Source organism: Protopterus annectens, chromosome 4.part0 (assembly GCF_019279795.1).
Source record: "Protopterus annectens isolate FY-2018-M chromosome 4.part0, PAN1.0, whole genome shotgun sequence".
Lineage (NCBI taxonomy): Eukaryota > Metazoa > Chordata > Ceratodontiformes > Protopteridae > Protopterus > Protopterus annectens.
In genome coordinates this window covers 1,152,572,928-1,152,597,484 of record NC_056733.1, presented here as the reverse complement: position 1 = coordinate 1,152,597,484, position 24,557 = coordinate 1,152,572,928, and the positions used below count along the sequence as shown (strand labels likewise).

The 24,557-nt window shown below is 39.7% G+C and overlaps 1 protein-coding gene across 1 annotated transcript in view; it reads left to right on the top strand.

Annotated features, from left to right (window-relative positions):
• Positions 1-24,557, top strand: part of CPSF1 (cleavage and polyadenylation specific factor 1) — a 2,236,766-nt gene that overhangs the window by 1,736,790 nt on the left and 475,419 nt on the right. The window contains exon 27 of the mRNA XM_044069873.1: positions 16,457-16,573. Coding sequence (XP_043925808.1) covers positions 16,457-16,573 — 117 coding nt within the window. The remainder of the gene's footprint in view (positions 1-16,456; positions 16,574-24,557) is intronic.

The window sequence follows — 24,557 nt, the reverse complement described above, 5'->3', positions numbered from 1 at the left end:
CGCTCTTTTCTTCATAGGTTCATAGGTAGGTACTACGCTATTGGCCCTGAGGCCTATACAAGCCCAGCCAAAAAGGTACCGTGGCTTTAGCCACCCAAGAAAATTATTTTCATGTGCCACTGTCGAGCAGAGCCACAGAAGTGATCCCCGGGGTGAATTTCCTATTTCCTGTCCAATCATCAAGATTTTTCTTGAAGAGTGCTAATGAGGAGCTTTGTTTGATATAGATAGGTAGTTTATTCCAGAGTATGGGATGTCTCTGGGACAGGAATCTATCCCTCCGGCATGTTCTGTTATTGTGGCGACAAGGATTAGGTCCCTAGAGCGTGTAGCTCAGAGGGATTGGGATTTCTTTAAGTGGAGCATGTCCAACAGCTCTGGGTTTGACATAGCTTTGTATGTTAGGCAGAGATCACCTCTGAGTAGGCACTATGTGATGGAGTAAAGCTGGAGTTTTTTGAGTCGGTCTACATAGGGCATCTGTTTGTGGCCAGTAATCCTCTTTGTGAGGTATTTCTGTGGCCTTTCCAGTTGTTGTAGATGTCTTGTGAGGTACATACCAAAAGGGGCGTTGTACTGTATAATGGGTCTAATGAGTGGTGAGTAAAGGGGAAAAATGACCTCTTTTTTTCTGGATGAGAAACCTTTTGTGATGAGGTGTGCCACATAGAAGGATTTTCTGACTACTGTGGCGATGTGATTATCAAAGGAGAGACTACTGTCCACCTGTGTCCCAAGGTCTCTTATCACACTTTCAGTGTTACGTATACTACTGCCTATGTTGTAGTTCATGGGTACAGAGTTTTTACCAAAGGGGACGACGATGCACATTTTGACATTGAGATTGAGGGCATGGCTTTGACACCAGGCATCTGTCTCAGTGAGGCCCTTTTGTAGGATGTCCACATCGTTAGGAGTTTCGATTATGGCTCCTAGTTTACAGTCATCTGCGAACTTCATTAGCCAAAGGTCTTTTGTGTTGGCCTGTACTCCAGAGAAGTAGATACCAAACAGGAGAGGACCCAGTACTGAACCCTGTGGTACTCCACTTGTCACTAGTCTGAAGTCGGATTTGGAGTCTGCTACTTTCACAGTGTGGGTTCTGTCAGTGAGCCAGTTGGCAGCCCATCTTGTGACATAGGGATTTATACCTAGTTTAGTAAGTTTATCTATAATTCCAGAGTGGGGGATGGTGTCAGAAGCCATGGCAAGATCTAGATAGGCTGTGTGAACCACCTTACCCTCGTCTATGGCTTTGGTGACTGCTTCAAAGAAGTCTTTCAGGTTTAGGAGACATGATCTGCCTTTTACAAACCTGAACTGGGTGGGGTCCAGAGTTCGGAGATTACCAGTTTCTTTGTTTATAAGTTCCATGATGATACGTTCCATGGCCTTGCAGACCAGGCTCGTCAGGCTAATGGGGTGGTAGTTCCCGGGGCCCGTGGTGGCTCCCCCCTTGTGGAGTGGGATAACCGTCGTTGTGCGCCATTCAGCAGGCACAAAGCCTGAGGTGAGGCTATGATTGAACATGGTACTTAGGTGGGGTGCCAGTTCGTTCTGTAGTTCATGTAGAACGCAGGTTGGAATGTTGTCTGGTCCCATGGATACTGTGTTCTTGGCTTTGGAGAGTGTGGCTTTTACCTGTGCAGCCGTGATTACAGGAACTTTGCATTATTCCGGTATAGAGATAGGCTCTTTAGGGGGTGAGAGGGGGGTAAAGTTAGCACTGAACCTATCTGCCAGGATGTTGGCAATATCAGTTGGGTTTGTATATTTAGTGCCATTGTGCTGCAACTCAGAGCAGATCTGAGTGTTGCCATTGAGATTCTTGACATAGCTGTAGAATGCTTTGTGGTTGTCTTTAGAATCAGTGGTGATTTTGTTTTCGTAACTAGCTTTGGAGGATTTTATCAGGGATTGCAGCTTCTTACTGAGGCTGACCAGGGAGCTCCTCCACTCATGGGATTTTACTGTCATTTGCAACAGTTTGGAATGTGTTATTTACCTCCTAAGCAAGCAAAGTTTAGCAAAGCTAATCTTGTTTAAACTCCCCCTGTAACAGGCCTTAGAGGCCCTAGAGAGAAGTTTCAACACATTACAAACATTTTTAAACAAGCATTCAGTAATATACATGAACAGGCATTAACTAATAAACATTGGAAGTTACACGTACATTTGCTAATATATTCATACAAATACAGTGGCAACTGTTACAGTATAAACAATATTTGTGCAGTAGTATATGTTGAAAACTGAACATTTGAAGTGTATTAGTGGGTTTCTCCTATAGATGATGTCATTAGTGCTTAGAATTTCAAAGAAAAGGAGGCGAGGGAAGGAACTAAGTAGGGCAAAAACGTTAATATTGTAGATAAGTCTTGAGGGTGTAAAGCAGATTCAGAGACATTTATGTACATGGGTATCATAAGTTTTATATTGGAACTGTAGAGGTGGGCGTGAGAATGTCACAAAGCAAAGTATAAAGCCTGGCGATGCCATTAAAACTATTCATGTAGTGGGTGTGGCTCATAGGATTCTGAATGAAGAGAAATAACATTGACTTTTATCCTGGAGATGTACAGGAGCAGATTCATGGATTTGACAGGTGAAGTTTTAGTTGTGGTTGTGTTTTAAATGGGTTTGCATTCTGAATGGATTTTGTTGTTAGTGGGATATGGTTCCACTGTTTAGCTGCAGTGTTTGAATATAGAGTTATCTGTAGTATTAGTTGATTTGGTTGAAGTGATTAGCGATTTTTTCTAGAGCATAAAATTCTGCTGGAGTACTGTTGTGTTACATTGTTAAGGCTGGGCAGTTTTCTGGCTTATAGAGAAAGTTAGTGAATTGTAGTTAGCTGAGAAAAAGCTAGGTGGTGTGGTAGTTTCCACCAGCTTAATTCTCTGAAGGCTAAGCAGTGGTGTGCTTTATTGTTAAAATTTACTGCAAATTTTCCTATTTTATTATAATGCTGTTAAAGTTTCTTCAGTTGTGAAACGTAAAGGTTATTAAGAATTGGGTTTGCATGCAGGAGAGATGGCAGTAAGAAATTAGTGGAGATTTGTCTTTTGGCTATGTCAGTAAGGTGGGATTTTACTCTGGATAACGTACCTAGGCTTTTGATGATTTTTTGTTTAATCATGTGTGATACATGGTTGAATTTCAACTGGTCATCTGTGGTGGCACTCAGTAATTTTGTGTCGTGTACTTGTTCTATCCTGATGTTGGCAGAGTGTTTGGGTAAAGAGATGTTTTGGGATGAAGAGCAGTAATTTTTTTTTTTTTTAGAGTTTAGAAGTAGTTCTGAATTATTTAGCCTTGTTCCAGTCGGTAAGAGTGATTGTTGTGTAAGATCTTGGAGTTTAGAGAGCGATTTGCCAGAGCAGATTAGGGCTGAGTCATCAGCGTATTGAACTAGGGTAATGTTTTTGTAGAAGTCCTTGACGAATATGTTAATTAGCATGGGGTGTAGTATAGATCCTTGTGGAAAACTAAGACTTACTGGCATGAAGGTGTAAAATTCATTTTTTTTTTTTCACTGTTTGTGCTCTTTTTGAAATCTAGCTATGGAGCCATTGCAGGGAAGTTGATGAGGAAAGTTTATGTATGAGTTTTTGATGGGAATCAGTATCAAAAACTTTTGATAGTTCTAGGAAGATACTGGCATTAGGCTTCCATTGTTTCTGTGGGTGTTGACAGTATTAGTTCAATTCAGCAAAGCAGCAGTTAAGCTGTGATGAGGATGGAAGCCGTGTTGGGCTGCTGACAGAAAATGGTTATGTATTAGATAGTTGAAGCTGTGTATGAATGCATTTTTGTAATATTTTTTATAGCAGAGATAAAATAGGCGCTCAGCCTATAGTCTGAAGATCTGTATTAATTCCACCATTGGTAATGTATGGGGATCAATGTAATGTCCACAGGCTCTACCCTGTGAAAGAAGATAGTGACCAAGAAGATTTTGAGACCTAAGTGATGGTTGAGACTTAAGTGACCCAATTTTGGATGGAGTAACATTTATACTTACAGCACTGTTATGCACATAAACATAGATGTTGTGTAGTCCAATCTCACCTTAAGTTTTGCATATCGGTTCAGAGACGATCCTCAGCTCCGACTCGGCCGATTTATAAGCTCGAAGACTTCTGGTTGGCTCGTGGCTAAGCAGGTATCCCATAGTGCACCAGTACAAATCCCAGATCTCGTATCTTGTTTGCCACGTTGACGAGTTCAGTTGTGCTTCTCTTCTTTTTTCTTGCTTATATTGTTTAAATCTGGTTCAAAGTTTATATATTAGTGTAGTACAATTTTTGTGCATTGGTATTGTTAGTGTAGGTCGCTATTTCGTAGATAATTAGCTCCTTTGCACCCTTTGGTGCAAGCGTTGGCCTTGGGCCTGTTATTTTGCTTTGTGGTATCCTGTGTACCAGTTTCATACTTATTAGTAGTGCAGATAGCTTGATAATGCTAGCGTTTTTTTCCAGTCTACAGTTTTGTAGAGCAGTTTGGTTTTTGGTGGTTACCCGCTGGTGTTGATTCTTAGGTGGTGGAGTTTGTTGTTCGAAACTCCAGTTTCAGCTTCTTCTGTTAATTTTTTAGCAGATTCAGGATTTTCTGTTTGAAAGGGTTTTTCTGTGTGTGTGTCTGCATTTTCGCTGGTCTGTTTGTTAGAAGACCTAGCTGTCCTTTTCTTCTGGACTAGGCCGTTTTAGTTAGAGGACCTAGTCCTCCCTTTTACTTCACCTTTCGTCTGTGTGAATGTCTAAAGAGGTTAAGAAGCACAAGCCTTCGGGCTTCAAGAAATGCATGAAGTGTTCCCAAAAAATGTAATTGACGGATGGTCATGGTCTATGTGTCTATTGCTTAGTGGCCATCCATTTGCAAGAGACTTGCTTATTTTTCTTGGCTTCTCCCCTAGAGTGTTACAGGAGAGAAGAAACAAGCTAATTCTAAAGGGTCTTTTAAAGCCTTCCTTTGAGGAAGCCTTGTCTAGCTCTTCCTCTTCTTCCAAGTCCACTAAATCTGCTAAGTCTAAGTCTTCAAAAAGACCTTCTCCGGCACCGGCTGGTGTCCTGGAGCTTTCTCCTAAAGTGGCAAAATCGGCCTCATTGGCTCCACTGCCTTCGGAGCCGACTGAGAGCAAAATTGTGGTAACAGGGTCGGATACTAGTTTGTCGGTGCCGACCACTGAATTTATTGAACGTGCTATTCCTCCAAGATCAAGATCCCCGACTATGTCCTCCAGGTCTTCCAGGAACCTTTTGGATGAAGATGTGGAGAAGGTAGTCCTGAGACTGTTGAAGTCTTCTGCGCTATCTAAATTGTTGTCCGCTCCGACCCAGTCGGTTTCGGAGCTTATGAAACCTGTTATACCCTCGGTTGTTTTTCCTCCTCTGAGCCAAGCTGGATTGTCGGAGTCAGAGGGCTTGGTGCCATTGGTGGAACCCTTGGCTCCAGCTCTACTTGTGGTTGCTTCGGAGCCAAGCTCTGCTCCGACACTTTCAGTGTCATCCATTGTATCCAGAGGCCGAAGCTCTCCAGTCAGTGCTGACAGGGAAGGTTGGAATTGGTCTTCTTCGGTTCCGAGTCTCCCTCTCGGCGGTTCGGCTAGGGTGAGTTTGGACCCTGCATCTGTCTCGGAGCCGATAGCTCTGGCGCTGATGGCATCCTTGGTCTCTTTGGAGCAGGAGAGGCCCTCAGAGCCGGAGAGGTTGGCATTCGAGGTGATGAGGAGCGCACTGTCCAAGTCACCAGTTGCCACCAAAGGTACCAGCACTCTTCCCCCCCTAGAGCACCCACTTCGGTCTCAGCCCCTACTCTCTCCGAAGACAGCAGAGTCCCTCAGCCTTGGGAGCCACCGGCTGGTGGCCCCCACTCTTCCTTGACCTTCCCAGAATTCCTTTCTGATGAGCCCCCCAGGAAGAAGACATGCAAGAGGAAGCATATTGACTCCCAGTATGAGTCTTCGACATCTGACACTGACCTCGAGGAGTCATAAGGGTCCCCCAAGTCATCCTCTGATGTCTCCTTCGTGGACATCCAGGAGATCCTTAAGCAGAAGTGCGGCTGGCCCACTGTTAACCCTTCTGATGAGGAGTCGGTGTACATGAAGGCTTTCGGGTCTCAACCTTCTGCCTCTTGGGTGTCTCCACCTTTTGACAAACTGATGGATTTAGTTAGTCGAAAGGTGTGGGATACTCCTAATGCCGTGGAGCCAGCCCCTAAGAGACCCAACAAGTTTCTTTCTGCCCCTCCAGATAAAGAATTTTTGTCCAAAGGTGTCCCTGTAGATGCCATGGTGGTGGCGGCGGCCACTAAGAAGGAGCTTGCTGAGACTTCTTTTTCTCTCCATCCGCAGAATAAGGAGTCTCAACAGATGGACAGGTATGGGAAGCTTGTCTTCTGTTCAGTGGCTTTTACTCTTTGATCGTTGAACTATCTCACTCACTTCACGAGATTGCAGAGGGATCTTCTTAAAGAGTTGGGAAATTCTATACAGGTTACATGTACTGAGGGAGTCCCTGACAGGATTTCTGCTCAGTTGTCCACCCTAAATTCTATAGTTAACTCCTCCATGCAGCTTATTTCTTATGTGGCTGATGGAGCGAGTAGAGCAGCGGGTTCGGGAGTTGCCCTAAGGCGTCACTCCTGTATGCGCTTGTGTAATTTTGCGGAACCGTTCAAGTCCACTTTCACCAACGCCCCTTTTGATGGTTCATTGTTTGGATCTAAGGTGAAGGACACTCACTTGGTGTGAGCAAGAAGGAAAGACGCTCTCTGCCATTGGAGTACGTTTTACTGTTCCCTCTAGACCATACCCTTAAAGGCCAAAGGGGTGGTAAAATGTGGTTCAAGAAGTCCCAGAGGGTCTTTCTGGACACTCAGGGTGAACCCTCCTTCAGAGGCAGAGGAGGAGGAGGAAATGGGAGATGTCGCCCTAGAGGCAGGGGCGGTCCGCAATACCAACAAAGTCGTGATTCCTTTCGGGGACGGCCTTATCAGAGTTCCTGGTATGGTGCCCGACTGCATTTCTCTGGGGCCGGTCGGGACTCGCATTTCTTTGTATCCAGAAGCCTGGCTAGGTATAACCCAAGACAAGTGGGTACAAAGAATTTTTACCAGAGGCTGTATCATACCCTTTTCCCTTCCACCGTTTGTTCCCAAGAAAATCCCAGATGTACCACCCAATCTCAGGGATCAGGCAACTGTAGAGATCGACAAGTTGCTCTTAAAAAGAGTCATCCAATCCAGCCCAGCAGACCAGATAGGATCCGGAACTTACTCCTGGTTCTTTATAGTCCCAAAATGAACAGGAGACTGGAGGCCAAAATTGGACCTCAGCAGATTAAACAAATCCATGAGGAAGGACAAGTTTCGGATGGTCACACTGCAGTCGATACTCCCTTTCTTAGGGAAAGACTATTGGATGTGCTCAGTAGATCTCCAGGATGCCTACTATTATATAAAAATGGACAAGGCATCCAGGAGCCACCTACGTTTCCAGCTGGGAGCCAGTCACTATCAGTTTTCATGCTCTGCCCTTTGGTCTCACCACAGCCCCCCCAGGGTGTTCACCAAATGCATGGCAGTAGTGACAGCTCACCTGAGACGTCAGGGATTCCAGGTGTTTCTGTAATTGGACGACTGGCTCCTGATCGCCCTCACCAGGCATCTACTTCTCCAAAACAGGGACGCCACTCTTCAACTTTGTGCTCAATTAGGGATCTCCATAAATTGGGAAAAATCTGCATTATAGCCCTCTCAATCTGTGATTTTTATAGGTGCAGAGGTAGACACAGTGAATATGTCAGCTCGTCTCCCCGCCAAAAGGGCAAAAAATGTAGTCATTCAAATTCAACGCTTTCTCCCGTTGCGGAAGGTCAAAGCAAAGTGGGTTCTTCAGCTCCTCGGGACTATGGCATCCACCATCCTATTAGTACCATTAGCCAGGTTGCACCTGGGAGTTCTCCAGTGGCTTCTGTTTTCCCAATGGTCCTTCCAATATCTTCCGCTGAATCACCCTATTCTGCTGACGGAATCATGCAAGGAGGACCTCCTTTGGTGGATAGCACCCAACCACTTGACGGGCACCTCCTTTGTTCCTGCCCAACTCGTTGCTACTGTGACCACGGATGCCTCCCAGATCGGGTGGGGGGCATTATCTCGGCAGGACTGTCCAAGCCACATGGCAAGAACACGAGGCTCACCTGCATATCAATGTTCTTGAGATGAGGGCGGTGCTCCTGGCATTGCAAGCACTTCAAGACCTTCTTCCTCTAGGGACTATTGCGATACAGACAACATGTCGGTAGTTTGGTATATCAACAAACAGGGAGATACCAGATCTTACCCACGCTGTCGAGAGGCCATGCGAGTTTGGGAATGGGTGAATTCTTCCCAGCGCTTTCTGGTAGCAACGCACATTCCAGGGACGACCATTGTGATAGCCAACAAGCTCAGCTGGGTGATCCTACTGCCTCACGAGTGGTCTCTGAAACACGAAATAGATTTTCCGCAAATGGGGACAGCCTTGCTGCGACCTTTTTGCCAGTCCAGTCAATGCCAAATGCAGCAGCTATTTTTCCCTCATTTCCCCTCTGGGGGAGACACCCAGAGACGCTCTAGCTCACGATTGGCCACTGGGTATTCTGTATGCTTTTCCTCCATTTCCTCACATTTCCAAAGTGAGTCAGAAAGCCAGACGGCTGGGATGCAAGTTAATCCTCATTGCTCCTTCCTGGCCTCGTCAGGTTTGGTTCCCCTTCCTCAAGCCTCTTACCCTGGATGATCCTTGGATACTGGACCCAGCTCCAGATCTGTTGACTCACATGTCTAGTTCGCTACATCCCTCATTCCACACCCTCAAATTGACAGCGTGGCTGCTCTAGTTCCATCCTTATTCAGGCTTCATGATGTATCTTCCTCATTGTCACATATCCTTATGTCCTCCCATAAACCTTCTACTAGGATACTATATGGCAGTAAATGGAAAAGATTTTCTATTTGGGCACAGAAAATGAATGTAGATCCCTGCACTGCTTCTATCCATGTTATTTGGAATTTCTCTCCGAGCTTTTTCAGCAAGGATCTGCCGCTGCCACTATTAGAGTTCAATTGGCGGCTATTTCTCATTTCTATTTAGGATTTCCAGACACCAATTTAATGTCTCATAAGCTATGCAAGGCCTTTTTGAAAGGAGCCACTCTGTTGAGGCCATCTCTCCAAGAACCTGTGGCTTCTTGAGATTTAAATTTTGTGTTGTCCAAACTGACATCTTCTCCGTTTGAACCTTCTCACTCATCCTCATTGAAATTTTTGTCTTGGAAGACTTTGTTTTTGGTAGCTATCACATCAGCTAGACGGGTATTGGAGTTACAAGCCTTATCTGTTAAGCCACCTTATTTGATCTTTCATAAAGACAGGGTCTCACTGCGTACTAACCCCTCCTTTGTTCCCAAAGTTTGTTCTCATGCCATCTTAAATCATTGCATAGAACTTCCAGTTTTCTTCCCTAATCACTGTAATGCAGCTGAATATCGGTTTCATCAGCTAGACGTTCATAGACAGCTACGTTTTTACTTGCATCGTACCAAAGAGTTTAGGAAATCAGATCAACTATTCATTTCCTTTTCTGAATCCAGATTGGGCTTACCAGTTTCTAAAGTGACACTATCTAATTGCATTTCCAGTTGCATAGCCTTTGCCTACAATTTGGTGGGCAGACCTGTACCCTTCAAGATCAAGGCTCATTCTACCAGGTCTCTGTCTACCTCTGCAGCCTTTCAAGCCAGGGCCCCACTTAATGATAATTGTGCAGCAGCTACGTGGGCTACCCCTCACACTTTTATTACACATTACAAATTGGATATAGCTTCCAGGGCTAGAGCATCCGTTGGCTCCACGGTGCTCAGGAGTATTTTCCAGTGAGACACCCAAGAATAAGGCGTTAAGGATATGTAAAAATGAAAGTGAGATTGGACTACACAACATAAAGAAGTTATGTAATCACCATAACATTCCATGTTGGTAGTCCATCTCACCCTTCATTTTTACCAACCCGCCCTCCTGCCCCCATCCTGGAAGAATCTGGAGGTACTAATATTTTGGTTATCTTTGGTTGGAGACCCTTTAGCTTTGGTTTGTCTGTTATGGTTATTTCTTCTAGTGAGCAGTAAACAAGATCTGGGGTTTGTACTGGTACACTATGGGATACCTGCTTAGGCATGAGCCAACCAGAAGTCTTCAAGCTTATAAATCGGCCGAGTCGGAGCAGAGGATCATCTCCGAACCCATATGTAAAAATGAAGGGTGAGATGGACTACCAACATGGAACATTATGGTGAGTACATAACTTCTTTTTTTCTCTCTCTCGATCCAAAATAACCAGAGTGGGACCACTGCAATTCCCAAGGATTAGTACCTTGCTGACCCAAGAAAAAGGCTCACTGGTACATCTTAACATCAAGAGCATTAATGTAGCAGCTTGGATAAGTCTGGCATGATCCCCTTCAAGGTCAGTTTCCTAGAGAAAGTAATGCATCCCACAAGAGACGAGATATAGCGTAAGAAATCATGTCTGTGGTGTTAGCCATGGGGTATCTGTCTTACAAGAGACATGTTGTCAGAAATCATGAAGTACCTATTCATAAAAATTGAACGGAATGTAGATATACTGAAATAAACTGGAAATAACGGAAAGAAACTGGAATGAAGCTGGAATTAATGTATTTATCTTTTAATTACCCAGACTGTGCTGAACAGGTGCCATTCTCTCCTTTATGTGCCAAATCTTCTCGTACCTTTCAGAATAAGTCTGCATACACTGTAGTTAGGTTAAAAACGTTCTATGTATAGTGGAGGTAGATACCAACAGTACCCAAATCAAATGTTACTGTTTTCAGTAACAGTGCTGATAAGTTGAAATAGACTGAATTGTAATGTCCTTAGCTTCTGCACTTGTTATACTGTCCATAAATTCTGTACTTGGAATGTCAAATCTTACTGTCTCCAATAACAGTGCTGATTAACCAAAATAGACTGAATTATTATGTCTGTAGCTTCTGCACTGATTATACTCATAATTATTCCTTTCCTCGTTGTTGTTGCATCTTTCGGCTTTTCCCGGTTAGGGGTCACCACAGCGGAACTCCGGTCCGCTAATGATCGGCAGTAGATTTTTACGTACTGAGTTGCCAGCTCTGACACACAACCTTCAACGAAGGTAAGCCTATTCACGCATGTCTCCACACAGAAGACGCTTTAGCTGAGAATTGAACAGGACAACTTCTTACTGTGAGGCGACAACGCTACCGCAGCACCACCACCGTAGTTATTCCTTTCTTTGTAAGTAATCAAATTATTATTCTGGATTGCTGGATATTTGACCTGACTTCTGCACTCACTCTCAAGTGCCTGCACTCACTCTCAAGTGCCTGTACCAAACGTCTGTGGACTGCTCTGGAATGACTTTGTATGTATAAGTTCAAACTAACTGACTCACTGTGTTTGAAGTGTCTCCTAATAATACCAAAATCCTGTAAATTTCTGCGCCTCTCTAACGTTGGTTCTCAAGCCTGTTTGTACTTATTGTACTGTACATTCTGTTAGCACATTTTATTGTTATCGGTATTCTTGACTGAAGGTTACTGAAACATTTCTTTCTATTGAATCTGTATGTAAAGTGAAGATGTACATCTGCTTTAATATGGCTGCATTTCTATGCCTATGCAAAGAGAATACTATAGTGATGTCAAAACTATGTTTAAGTCAAACCTAATCTTGCACTATCTAATCCATTTTGGTGATGTCCCATTCTATGATTCAGGTAAAGTCTGTCTTTTTGCTATTGCAGTGTGCTTCCCCTTGGAATGCCTCTCTCAGCTCTTTTTATGTTGAAGCTTTCCATAAAGTGTTCTTACACTTAAAACCACCTACAAAACATATACTACCAGCTTGGGACCTAAATTTATGTTCTCACCTTTTAAGACTAGCTGCACAGTGGCACTCAGTTTTTTATTCTGGATACCCATTTTCAGTGACCATTACTTCAGCCAGTTGAATCTATAAGCTACAAGCCCCAATGTTCAGAGAGCCATATGCCAACTTCCAAAGAATCAGAGTAAGCCATAGGAATAGCATTTCCTTCATAGCAAAAGTGGTGTCTGGACTGGTGTTTTACCGTACTATACAGCTGACAGTCGTCTTTCCTAATCCACAGAACAATGAAGAAATGATCTACACCTTGTGGATGTACCAGCAAGAACAACAAAAAAAAAAAAAAAACTAAAGAATTCAGGCAGTCTATGCAGTTATTTGTCTCCTTGATGACAAGCGATTAGTGTATATCTGTCTCAAAACTAAGACTACCTAAATGGCTAGCATACTGCATCATCTTCTGTTTTAAGAACAGTGGGGATTTCGCCATTTCAAGAATACTCTTCCAGGATAACAACAAGTGCAGGAACTTTCTTAAAAAAATATGTTGACTGCGAATGTTTGTGGAACAGCCACAGTGCATGCTTTCTCAGACATTTTAAGCTGATCTTCATTGAGGAGCAGTATGGGCTTGGTTTCAGCTGCCCTGCAGGGACTGTCATGAGCAACCTTTCACAACAGGGGTACCTACTGCTTTAGTACTACTTCCACAGCAGCAGGTGTGTTCTCCCAGACACTGCTACCTTCATGTATCTGGGATTTTTTTTTCCTAGACTGAGAGAATCATGCTGTCTGCTTTACTGCCCTTTCATAGCAAAACAAAGCAATTAAATTAGTCAGGGGTTTAAAGGTAATTGTCAACTCTTCTGACAAATTTACATAAACAGCAACACAGTATTGCAATGCTAAGCTTTAAATGTTAGTTATTTACAATAGTTTATATGTTATGTTAAGGTAACTTAAATGAAGTATCAAAGATTTCTGTGACATTCAGAGAAAAGTCAGAAAATATTTTTTCTTGTAAAGTGCCAACACATTTACCATTTTCCAGCTCTCCCCCAGACACACAGGACAGAACTGCAGAAAGAGAGACAGGAGGCAACCCTATCAACTAGGTGCACTGATACTGTTCATAAAAAGGTCTTTTATGCTTTTTTTGTGACATCCTTCCAGAAGGAGATGCATATCTGGTGCACACCGATCCATGGCAAGAGATTCCCACTGACTTTGAGTCAGTCCTTACATTGTTAGAGTGCATGAGCCTTTTGTAGTCCACAAAGGAAATGTGACAACTGATGGCAACCATAATATACACCTGAATTTACTTTAATGTATGTTTACAATGTGCTTTTGCATTAAAAACATTAAGAAAATGAAATCAGAAGAACTTAACTCTGTTTAAATGCACGCACACCCACAGACACACAGACATGCTTTTAAACACAGTGCTGCATCCCACATATAGTTTTGTACATGCTACATACATTTTTATATATAAACACACAGATGTATATTTATATGTATATACCTATGTGTGCGTGCGTGTCGACACACGTACAGTTACACAAAATTTCCATTTTGATTTGTTTTTGTTGAAAAGACATTAAGTATACACACACATGCATATAATCTAGTTCTCCATTACAAACACACACTCATGTTTTTGTAAACACGTGCTTTATACACACACACACACACACACACATATATATACACAAACACATACACGCATACTAATATATATATATATATATATATATATATATATATATATATATAAATATATATGTGTGTGTACGTGTGCATATAGGTGCATACACTTCATTATTTCTAATAAACAACATAGAGTTAAGCATTATGAATACTGTACTTTGATTTTAAATTGTCAACTGCGACCATTCTATTTGTTGTACTGATCACCTTGATCTGTTGTACTGTACTGCATTTTATGCACTGTATATTGTCCATTATGTATTGTTCATTTTGGTGTGGAGCTTTTCTCCCAAGGCCTCCACTGAAAATGAGCACCTTATGGCCCAGTGGACCATCCTGGTAAACAAATGCAAATAAAATAATAAATACATTCTAGTAAATGTTGCTTAATGTTTTACTTGGTCACTGTCCCACATTGACTATGTGTTGTACATGCAGTCTTGGTCAGTGTCTTTATGTCAGTATTTTTTTTCTTTGTATTGCTAAGTGCATTTAGTACTTGTTATTATCTTTGCCGATATAGCCCAAGTCGTGGCTGAAAAGTTTCCTGGGACCATTTCACTTTCCTGATTACCAAAGTACAAATAAATATGAAATGGAAAAAAGGAAGGTGAACATGACAGAAATAATTAAGGACCCAGTAAAGCACATTTTCATTCTGCATCTTTCATGAGAGGGAATAAACTTCCCACTGAAGGCATTGGGAAGTAGCAGACAGACTTAGTTTGGAGTCCTACTACTTGACACTTGTAAATGAACAACAGGGATCTTTTACTGCAGTGAGAATTTTCACACCTCAGCATGTGTGTGTTGGGGAAGGTCTGTCATTTCTTTTGGAGCTACAAAAAAAAAAATCCCATGACAAAAACCTGCTATTTATATACTTTCTTTTTCTGGAAGTAGCTAACCGCTATTTATAACGTAGAACAATCTCCGACAGACACACACATGAGGTTCAGTCAGGGAAACTCAAAAGTAGCTCTGTTTCAGAAGGTGTGTTTAGATGACAGTGCTTCACAGTCCTGCCATTCTATCTCCGCGGCATGAGAAAACAGCATCACTTCTTTATGTCTAGCATGAGTAATATAAAGCGGACTTGAAATGTATTCTGGGAAGAAGGAATGAAAGCAAGAAAACAACATCACGTTACCAAAGTGGGCCCCATCATCTGCCATTTTGAGGGAAACACATTAAAATTGTAAAAGAAGCACTTGGAGTGATTTTGAGGCATTTAACTAGCTCTGAAAACAAAGTTACAGAGAAAAAATATGTTTTTTGAGTTCTAAGATGGAGTTCTTCTTTAAAGAAAAAAGAAACTGGGATATTTGATATCATTAGTTGAAGGTTGTGCGTTAGGCCCGGCAAGCCAGCACATAAAAATCTACTGCAAATCGTTAGCGGACCGGAGGTCCGCCGTGGCGACCCCTAACCGGGAAAAGCCGAAAGACAGAGAGAGATGTGAGCATTCGCTATCCTTGGAAAAATGTAAACTGGATGAGGTTTCAAATCATTGAGTAGCCTTCCTAATCTGGAAATCATTTATCATTGTTTTCTTTTAGTTTGTGCAGCAGTTCACAGTTTTCAATTTTCTTTGCTGTTTTGTGATAGCAGATAATGTTTGTAAGTATGATGAGTGCGGGGGGGGCTTGATTCTTTGCAAATAACACTTTTTGTTAATTATTTGCATCCCGCTGAAGATTCAGCTGGTTTGTTTAATTCATCTGAAACCCAAGGAAGTATAGTGGATCTGCTTTTGTTACTAGGCTGCTTAAAAAACATCTCTTCCAGAAGTCTATATCTGTTTCTACTGTTACTGTATACATTTTAGAATCTGTTTTTATTTTTTTTTTTAATTTTTGCTGCAGCTGTCTGTCATCAGCCATGTTCCAGAGCCCTTGCTTGATCTTCTGCTCAACTTCTCTAGTACCTCCCAGATTTAATCCTTCAGGTCAAGGCCCCATAAACTGGGAGAACCTTAGTTTAAGCAATGAGGTTACATATGCAAAGAAGAGATCAGGCCATTCCAGTGCAATGTCATGCTACATGCTTTGGAGTGCCTTTTTGGGATGCCATACCCACTGTTTCACCCAGTTCTCAATGTGCGTTACATATGCAAATGCCTCTAGATTGGCACCCATGGTCTCCACCAAGAGTTGCTAGTCCTTGGCTGTAAACCCCACCTGTCCCTCTTAGGATAGGCGATATGGCAAAAATGCCTATTTTCCCTGTCCTCTCAGCCAGCTTTTCTGTTGCCAGAGTTGCCTACCTCATAGGTCACTAGCCCTCTCTGCCACTGAGGAGGCTTATAGATGTTATAACCATGTTGTAGGATAAAGAATTTAATTGACCCCGCGTTTCATGTTTGAGGTTATTTTGTTGATGTTTTCATCTTTATTCCTGTAACTGTTATTGGGTAAGTGCATATGTACTTTCCATGCTTTGATATATTACATTGATTAAGAATAGACAGTAAAATGGTTGAAATCCTTTTGAGATCATTTTAAGTAAACGTGGTCTTAGGCTTGTTTGCACAATACTTTTGATCAGTATTCATGGGCGTTCTTACCTTTGTTGGGATTAGTATTTTCTGGTCATGGTCATCAATGTGTGGTATACATTTTTTTTTTTTAATAAATGTTGAAATTTGATAACTTCAAGAACCAAAATGAGTTTGTATCCATTCAGTTGCTGTAATTGTTAATGGCATGGGTACTATTTTGTATGTCATTTCTAATTTTTTTTTCTCTGTGGCTAGTTCTTTGTGTCACGCTGTATATGGCCTGTTGTAAACATTTTCCATTGTGATTTCCAGGGTGAACTACGGATTAGTGTGCTACCTGCCTACCTTTCTTATGATGCTCCATGGCCTGTAAGGAAGATTCCTCTTAGATGTACAGTCCATTATGTATCATACCATGTGGAGTCAAAGGTAAGAGACTTGGCACTGCACAATTTTTTTTCCTTGTCTGTTTTTTTCTTAATACTTCCCTAGTAGGGGTTACTGGCCAGAAAAGGTTTTCTTATTTGCTTTTCATCTGTTACTTCTCCTTTTCCCCAGTCAGCATGTAATTGGCAGTAATGGCGTGACCATAAAATGTAGCAAAGTATTTGGTTAAATCTTCAGTAGCCAGGTGTACATATTTACCCTTTTTGGCAAGTTTGTCAGACATCTAGATTTATTCAGCAGTAAATTGACCATGAACTCCCTCATATCCTAGTCTGTGTGAATAAGACCTTGTATAATATCTTAGCAAACTGCAAAACCTCTTCTGTGATGCCTACTACCCATGAGTAGTATTTAAATAAGTTTGAGACCCTCTCTGTGGACCCAAACTATGTTTTTTGGTATTTCAGCTATGTAATGAATTGCTGGCTGGCTCAGACAGAAGCCAGCAAATAAGGACTATGGTGCACACTCCACTAGAAGGCTTATTACTAGTGGGATGCACCAGGGCTGTGTACCAGGGATGCTTCTGTTTGGCGTTTACTTCTCTGATGTCCAGGCTAACCAAGTTTGCAGATGACTGCAGACCTGGAGTCATCATCAACTCTCTGGAGGATTCCCAGATCTTATTTAAAGTATCCATACATAAAGGCATGTGATCCCAGGACCATAGTGTAAAGCTAAATGCTAAAACTTGTAGTATCATCTTTGGTAATTGTGACTATCCATGTATCTACCACATAACACCCCACACAAAATCAGCACAGTAATTGGGGACATGGTAACTTTTATAGACAGTATGCTATTCTTCAACCGCCACATATCTAAAGTTATTAGGAAATCCTTCCATCTGACCCAGCTAATTACCAAAGATAGGTCTCCTATATTTAAAGATGCCACCATCCCTCTCTACTTCTCCCTTATTGGGCCCACAATAAAATGTAATGCCCTCTTTGGCAGGCATTTCTCCAGAAACATAACTCATCTTGAATGATCCCAATGATTCCTCATTAAATAAATCAAGGATATGAGATCTGTGACCTATGCAGAACCCATTAGAATTCTCTCTCTTCTTCTCCTCATACAGGGTGACCTCTACCTAGCCTACAGGGCCTCAAATGACTTGTCCTACATGACCACTGACATGTTCACAAAACAGTAACACTGCAAACAACCATACACAATATCTGCACCTCCATTGCAGCAGAAGCAGAGCTATCTGGTGGGGTAGGTAAATCACTCAAAGGATTCATCACATCCCAGATTAATGGATGGGTAACTGTAAGTACATCTTAGGGTTGGACCCACAGTCCCATATGGGAAGGGGATAAGTGTAGTGGGAATTGTTTTGCTTAGGCATTAAATGGTCTCTCTGGATTAGCTGCCTGGTAATAGCCTAGAAACCTGATTATGTTGACAAATTGAAAATACCACGAGTGGCAATAGTAGCACTGATGAAGATGGCATAATTATCTCCACGGGGGATGTTCAGTGGGGTGCAAATTCAGTGAACACAATTTCCCTAACTTAGATTTGGCCAAGAGTGTGTTTGGCAAGTATGTTTACAAAAACTGGTTTGAATTCAAAAGTGTGGTGCAGTGATGGTGAACCTTTTGGGTTCAGCGTGTCATCCCCCCAACATAAATAAATAAAAAACTATATGAATAAGTAAATGAGAGATAAATCTCAGCAGAATCTGGGACAAATTTAGAAATAAGAGACATGGGCAGTTTTAAACTGCTAGTACTATTAATTTGAGACACTGAAAGAAAAATTGAACGTGAATTAATATACATTTTCTGAAGTAAAATAAGTCTATGAATCTAATTATTGTCATTAAATGTAAAAAAAGTTGCCAGTTTTAGGAGGGATTAAGAGGAATGTAAAACAGCACACACTTAGAAATGCAGACTAGTTGCCCTTTGAAGAAGTGTAAACATGAAGAGAAAACAATGTCAGAACAGCCCTTTGTAGACGCTATCAAGACAATATACTAAAATATCTTTGAGGTTAATAACTTCCTTACCTCTGCAGCAGTGCTTTTGAACTGGCTCTTGGCACAAAATAATTCAGCGCATTTCACACGAGCAACAACTGCAAAAGCAGTGTCTTTGGTAACTCTGGTGTTGGTGATTACTGGTGTGTCACCCAAAATGTTGTGGTGTCACCTTTGACATGCGTGTCATAGGTTCGCCATCACTGGTGTAGTGGTACTTTGGCTAAAGGTTTACTGCAGGCTTAGAACCCTATATAAAATTAATGGAATTTTGTGGAAAAAAGTAATTTTCCTCATTTCCTTTCCTGTACTGAAGTCACTTGAGCAGTTTGTACTGATTTCCTTTTCATCACTAATGTATGTTTGAGTTAGTCTTCTTTTGAATGACAGCCAACTGTGTACTCTGTATTCTGTTATTCTCCCAAAATGATGGCAGTGCAGTAAAGGTTACTATGGACAGATACTTAAAATGCCATCTTTATGTTGATACCTTCTGTAGTAATTTCTCTGCACAACTGTAAGTATTAATGGTATTTTAATCTGTTCTAACCCAGAGTAGCCATGCAGGAGCAGATATTTGTTTATTTGTTTATATTTGTTGACTGGGCTAGTCCTACTGGGCTAGTAGCTTTTTTCAGGAGAGACCTGAACTGGGGAAATTAACCCAACTTCTCCTACTCTTCATTGTTGTGAGTGGGGCCCATTTTGGAAAAGCACATCTTGTTTGCATTCCAGGCTGAGAGAGCAGGACATGATGGAGTGGTGAAAGAAATGAAGGAGAAAGAAAATATTGAGACCAGAGAATGTGTGCAGGATTCTGAGGAAATGTTTCAAAGAAACCTGTATGATGGAGTTGAGTCAACAAATAATGGACAGTAAATTCACCCCTGTAGTCAGGAACATTACAGAATAATTTACTTAAAGAAATGGTGGTGCAAAGGGTGCAGAGTGAGACAGAAAATAAAGGAGCTCTTTCCTGTGGGGTCATTATGGAGAACATACAAAAGGAGGATGCTGTGACAATCCTGACGAATAGTGGTAAGGTGGAAAAGAAAACGTGTAGAGAAAGTAAAAGAAGGCAAAAGTGGCGTAGCAGAAAAGAAGACAGAAGAAAATGGAAAACTGAAGTACATCGTAAAGATTCAATGTAAAGAAGACAACAAAATGGACAAGCATGAAGTGTGGGACAATTTAATAGCTCCTTTGGGTGTTAAAGCACAAGGGATCGGAGCCTTTATTCTCATTAGTAAAGAGACATTTTATTACCTAATATTTGAGAGAATGTTTTTCAGTGGGAAAAGAAAGAAGGAATTTTAGAAGTAATAGAAATAGAAGATAAAGTAGATGAGGGATTAAAATAATAGAGGACTTTGAAGAAGACTGTGAGATAAGTAAAGAAAACATAAATTGGGAGGTAGCAAAGTGAAAAAAAAAGAATCCTATTGATAAAAAAGGTAAAAGGTAGAAAAAGAAAACTTAGTGGGATAAGTACAAAAGAAAAAAAAGAAAATTGATGAAAATATATATACAACTAAAGATTGAGGTTTGGTATAATGGTTAAGGTGTTTGAATCATAGACATATGGTACAGTGTTTTCACTTTTGGGAAGGAAATTGGTTAGGCTTAGAACTGCCTACTAAGAAAGCTAGCCTAGTAATTAGCTATGAACTTATGAAACCATGAATCTACGAAAAAGGGAAAATGAAGATGTTAGAGTGCGTTCTGTAAATATGAATAATTTGAAGAGTATAGTAAGAAGATTTGGAATTTTGGAGTGATGGAATATGTGTGATGTAGTTATAGTAGAAGGCACAAGATTTTTAACAAATGAATAAAGATTGCAAACAGAGAGATGGGGGGATCTGGAATTTGGTAAATGAGAGACATTCTGGAATAGCCATACTTTGTAGAAATACAGTAAAGATATTAGATGCAACTTTAGCAAAAATGGGAAGATTAACCATTGTAGATTTAAAATGGAAAGAACAAGTAAATAGAATGATAACATTGTATGGTTATACTAATTGTAAAAAAGGGAAATCTTATTCAGTCAGAGTTTAGACTATGTAGTGATAAATATGAATGTTGTAATAGACTTTAATTGTGATTTAAGAGGCACGTGTGAAAAGAAAGGAAATGATATAAGAAACATGTTAGAATTTATAAGATGTGGTAAGTTAAAAAATTTGTGGCAAAAATTAATGGACCTACAAAAGGGTTATGTATAGAGCTGAAATAGATTATTTTATATTATCAGAAGGTTTTAGTTTGAGAACAGAAGGGAGGTGAAACAGGATTTTCTGATAATCTTGCAATATGGCTAGAGATATAGTGTATTGTTTGCAAGAAATTAAAGTATATAATAAAAAGGAACTAGAATAATGATTTCTTGATGTATAAGGGATGGTATATCTTTTCCTTCAAACAGCATATTACATATGGATTATAACTGAAGTACAGAGTTCATGTAAATAGTAAATGGTATAAGATAATATAAGCAGGAACTGAGGGAGACTAGGACTAATAGACATGTATATAGTTAATAGATTGTTATATAAATAATTTATATACAGTAAATAAAGTAAATAATAATGTGCAACTTCTTGACCTTTGTAATAACAAATTTGAAATTAACAGCTGATAGCCTTCTTATTGTAGCTGCACCACACAATTGAAGAACCAGGATTCAAATACAACCACCAGCTAGTGTTCAAACACCAAATATTTAATAAAACAAGCACTCTGACGTCTCGGCTAAGCCTTTTATTGTAGTCTGAGGACCAAGAAGATGTTATAAGAGAAAGGAGCAGTGATACCTAATCTGGCATATTTAAAGCAAAATGGGACCTAACTAGCCTTTTCTGTCTCTTAACATATAAAAGGGCTTTCTTAAAAAGATTCATACTAAGATAGGGAGCAGACATGCACACAGCAGAAGCATGAGCTAAGTGCAGTTAGTCTAAAGGGGAGGGGTAAATGTAGTGTGTTTGATTTTATCAACAAACTAGGAATATTGCTATTCTACGGTAGAATGTTTTAAGATTATATTGTTACATAATATCCTAATTGTTTTAAATAATTTGGTCATAGCTGAATGTTCTTTATCATTGTCTCTTTGGTATATAATTAGTAATATGGTTCTCTTACAAATGTCTGATTTTGAATGTTTATGTATTAGTATTAATGGATTAAATAATCCAGTAAAGAGGGGAAGCCTGCTTAAATCCATGAAGTTACATAAAGCTCAAATAGTATTTTTAGAAGAAACACATTTACTTAATAAGGATGTGAATAAATTGTCATTAAAGAATTATTTAATTCTGTCAGGCTCTGGTTTTAGATCTAAAAGAAGAGGCAGTCTCATTCTTTGGAAGAATTTCCCAGTTATGTCTAATGGATACTTATGTTGATAAAAACGGTATGTTAAACATTGTTGTAATTGACAGAAATAGAAAGCTATATACTTTGGTAAACTCTTATTGGATTCCAGGGCTTGGAGCTAAAGATGCAAAAAAATTATCTAGACACAATAGCCTATTATATGAAAGGTGAGGTCATAATGGCTGGTGATTTTAATTGTATCATATCTGATAAAGACACCACTGCTGATAAACCTAGAATAACATCATCAGTTAAACACTTATTAAATTTTGTAAACCTTAGAACTTAAAGGATATACATGAACTAAGAAAAGTTTTTGTTACAGGCAATTCGATCTTAAATATCAGGAGGTTTCCATAATGTCATGTCCATTATCAAGTCACGGTGCTATTGTATTAAACATTATTTAAAAAAAATAATGTCTTTGTTTATCATAAGACTAGCAGCATACATTGTTAAAGCAAAAGCAGCTAAGGAGTGGTATATAAATGAGATCAAGAACTTTATATAAATATATACAAATGGTGAAGTAAATTATATCATCCCTTGGGACTCACTAAAGGCTTCTGTAAATTGTAGAATCCCATGCTGGTATATGAATAAAACCAAAAAATTGGATAAAGAATTAAATGCATTACAAACTAAAATAGATAAAAATAAAGCTAGACTTAAAGCCAAATTACACTGTTAGTCTGAACTAAAAAAAATGAATACAGAATACTTTGAAATTCTAAATCATAAAATGTTAGTAAACCTGGAAAACTAAAACTTCAAACGCAACTCAGTGAACCCATTGAGCTTACATAAACTTGGTATTAGATCTAAGAAATGAGTATACTAAATCATATTAAAGAAATTGCATTACAAATACCAAAAAAGAAAGGCAAATAGATATTAAGAGTGTTCTTGAGTGCTTTAGATTATTTTATGAAAATATAAATAAAAATTCAAATAGCTTAGTAAATAAAGAGATAGTAGATACTTTCCTAAAGGAAAATATAAAGAATAAATTAACAAATGAACAGTTAAATAAAATTGTTAGACATTTTACTTTAAAAGAAATAAATGAGCAAATTAAAAAGTTAAAAAAATTATAAGGCTCCTGGTTTAGATGGTCTTCTACATGAACTGTATAGACTATTGCCAGATAATGCAGTCTATCTGCGGTGGTGGTGCTGCGGTAGCGTAGTCGCCTCACAGTAAGATGCTGACCGGTTCAACTCTTAGCTAGAACGTCTTCTGCGTGGAGACATGCATGAATGGGCGTACCTTCGTTGAAGGTTGTGCGTTAGAGCTGACAACTCAGCACGTAAAAATCAACTGCAAGTCATTAGCGGACCGGAGTTCCGCTGTGGCGACCCCTAACCGGGAAAAGCCAAAAGACACAACAACAATACTAGAAAAAGCTTTCGGGGAAGTAAAAACTGCTTCAGAAGTTACTTATCATGGAAAATGGAAATAATCCCTAATTTCACCTATTCTAAAACAAGACAAAAATCCTACAAAGTGTTATTCTTATAGACCCATTTCACTCCTAAATGTTGACTATAAGATGTTCATGTCTGTTTTAGCAAATAGAATTAATCTAGTAATACCAAAATTAATTAGTGATCAAACATGTTTTACTTTGAATAGGCAGGTACAAGATAATATAATAAATATACATACACTAATAGACTATCCAAATAAAAATAAATTTCTATCAGTAGTCTTGATTTAAGCAAAGTTTTTTGATTCAGTCATTTGGCCTTGTTTATTTAAAGTACTTAAAGAGTACAACTTCTCAGCTGAGTTAATAGCATTAATGTCAAAATTTTACCTTATTTTTTCTGTTTATGTCAAAATAGGTTCATTTCTTTCTAATTCCTTTAAACTACAGAAAGATACTAAACAAGTTTGCCCTCTAGCTCCACTACTTTTTGCATTAGTAATAGAACCTTTTGCTAACTTTATCAAGTCAAAGAAAAATATTTACAAAAACAGAAGGTAATTTGGAACTAAAGATTCAACTGTTTCTGGATGTCATTCTTCTTTCGATAGGAAATTTAGAAAAATCAGTAGAACATATAACTAGTTCTCTGATGCAATTTGTATTAATCAGTAAGAAATAAAAAAATCATATAAAATATTCTGATTTCAGTTGAAATAACTCTCAAATATCTTGGTATTGCCATTGTGTTTGATAGAAAGGAAATAATACAAGTTAATATTCAACAGATTGACAAAATTGTAAGTCTAGCCAGAAGTTGAAATACATTTTCTTTACTATGGAAGAATGTTTAATGTTAACTAAGATGGTAATTCTCCCTAAAATATTATTTGTTACGCAGTCATTAACATCATCTCCACCTTCTCTTTTCATAAGCAGTAATGAGTCCTTTGCTGTAGCTGCATTTTGTGAATGCAAAAAAAATATTTACTTATTGTTTCTGGTCACCAGTGGAACTAAGGCCTTTAGCCTTGCCTGCAAAGACACCTGTTTGCCAACATCCTTGGGTCTCAGTTCACCACCCTACCCATTTCTGAGCTGCATGGGTTATACTCTGGTCGTGTCCCAGACCATGGATGTAACATCATTTTGAGCATTACATT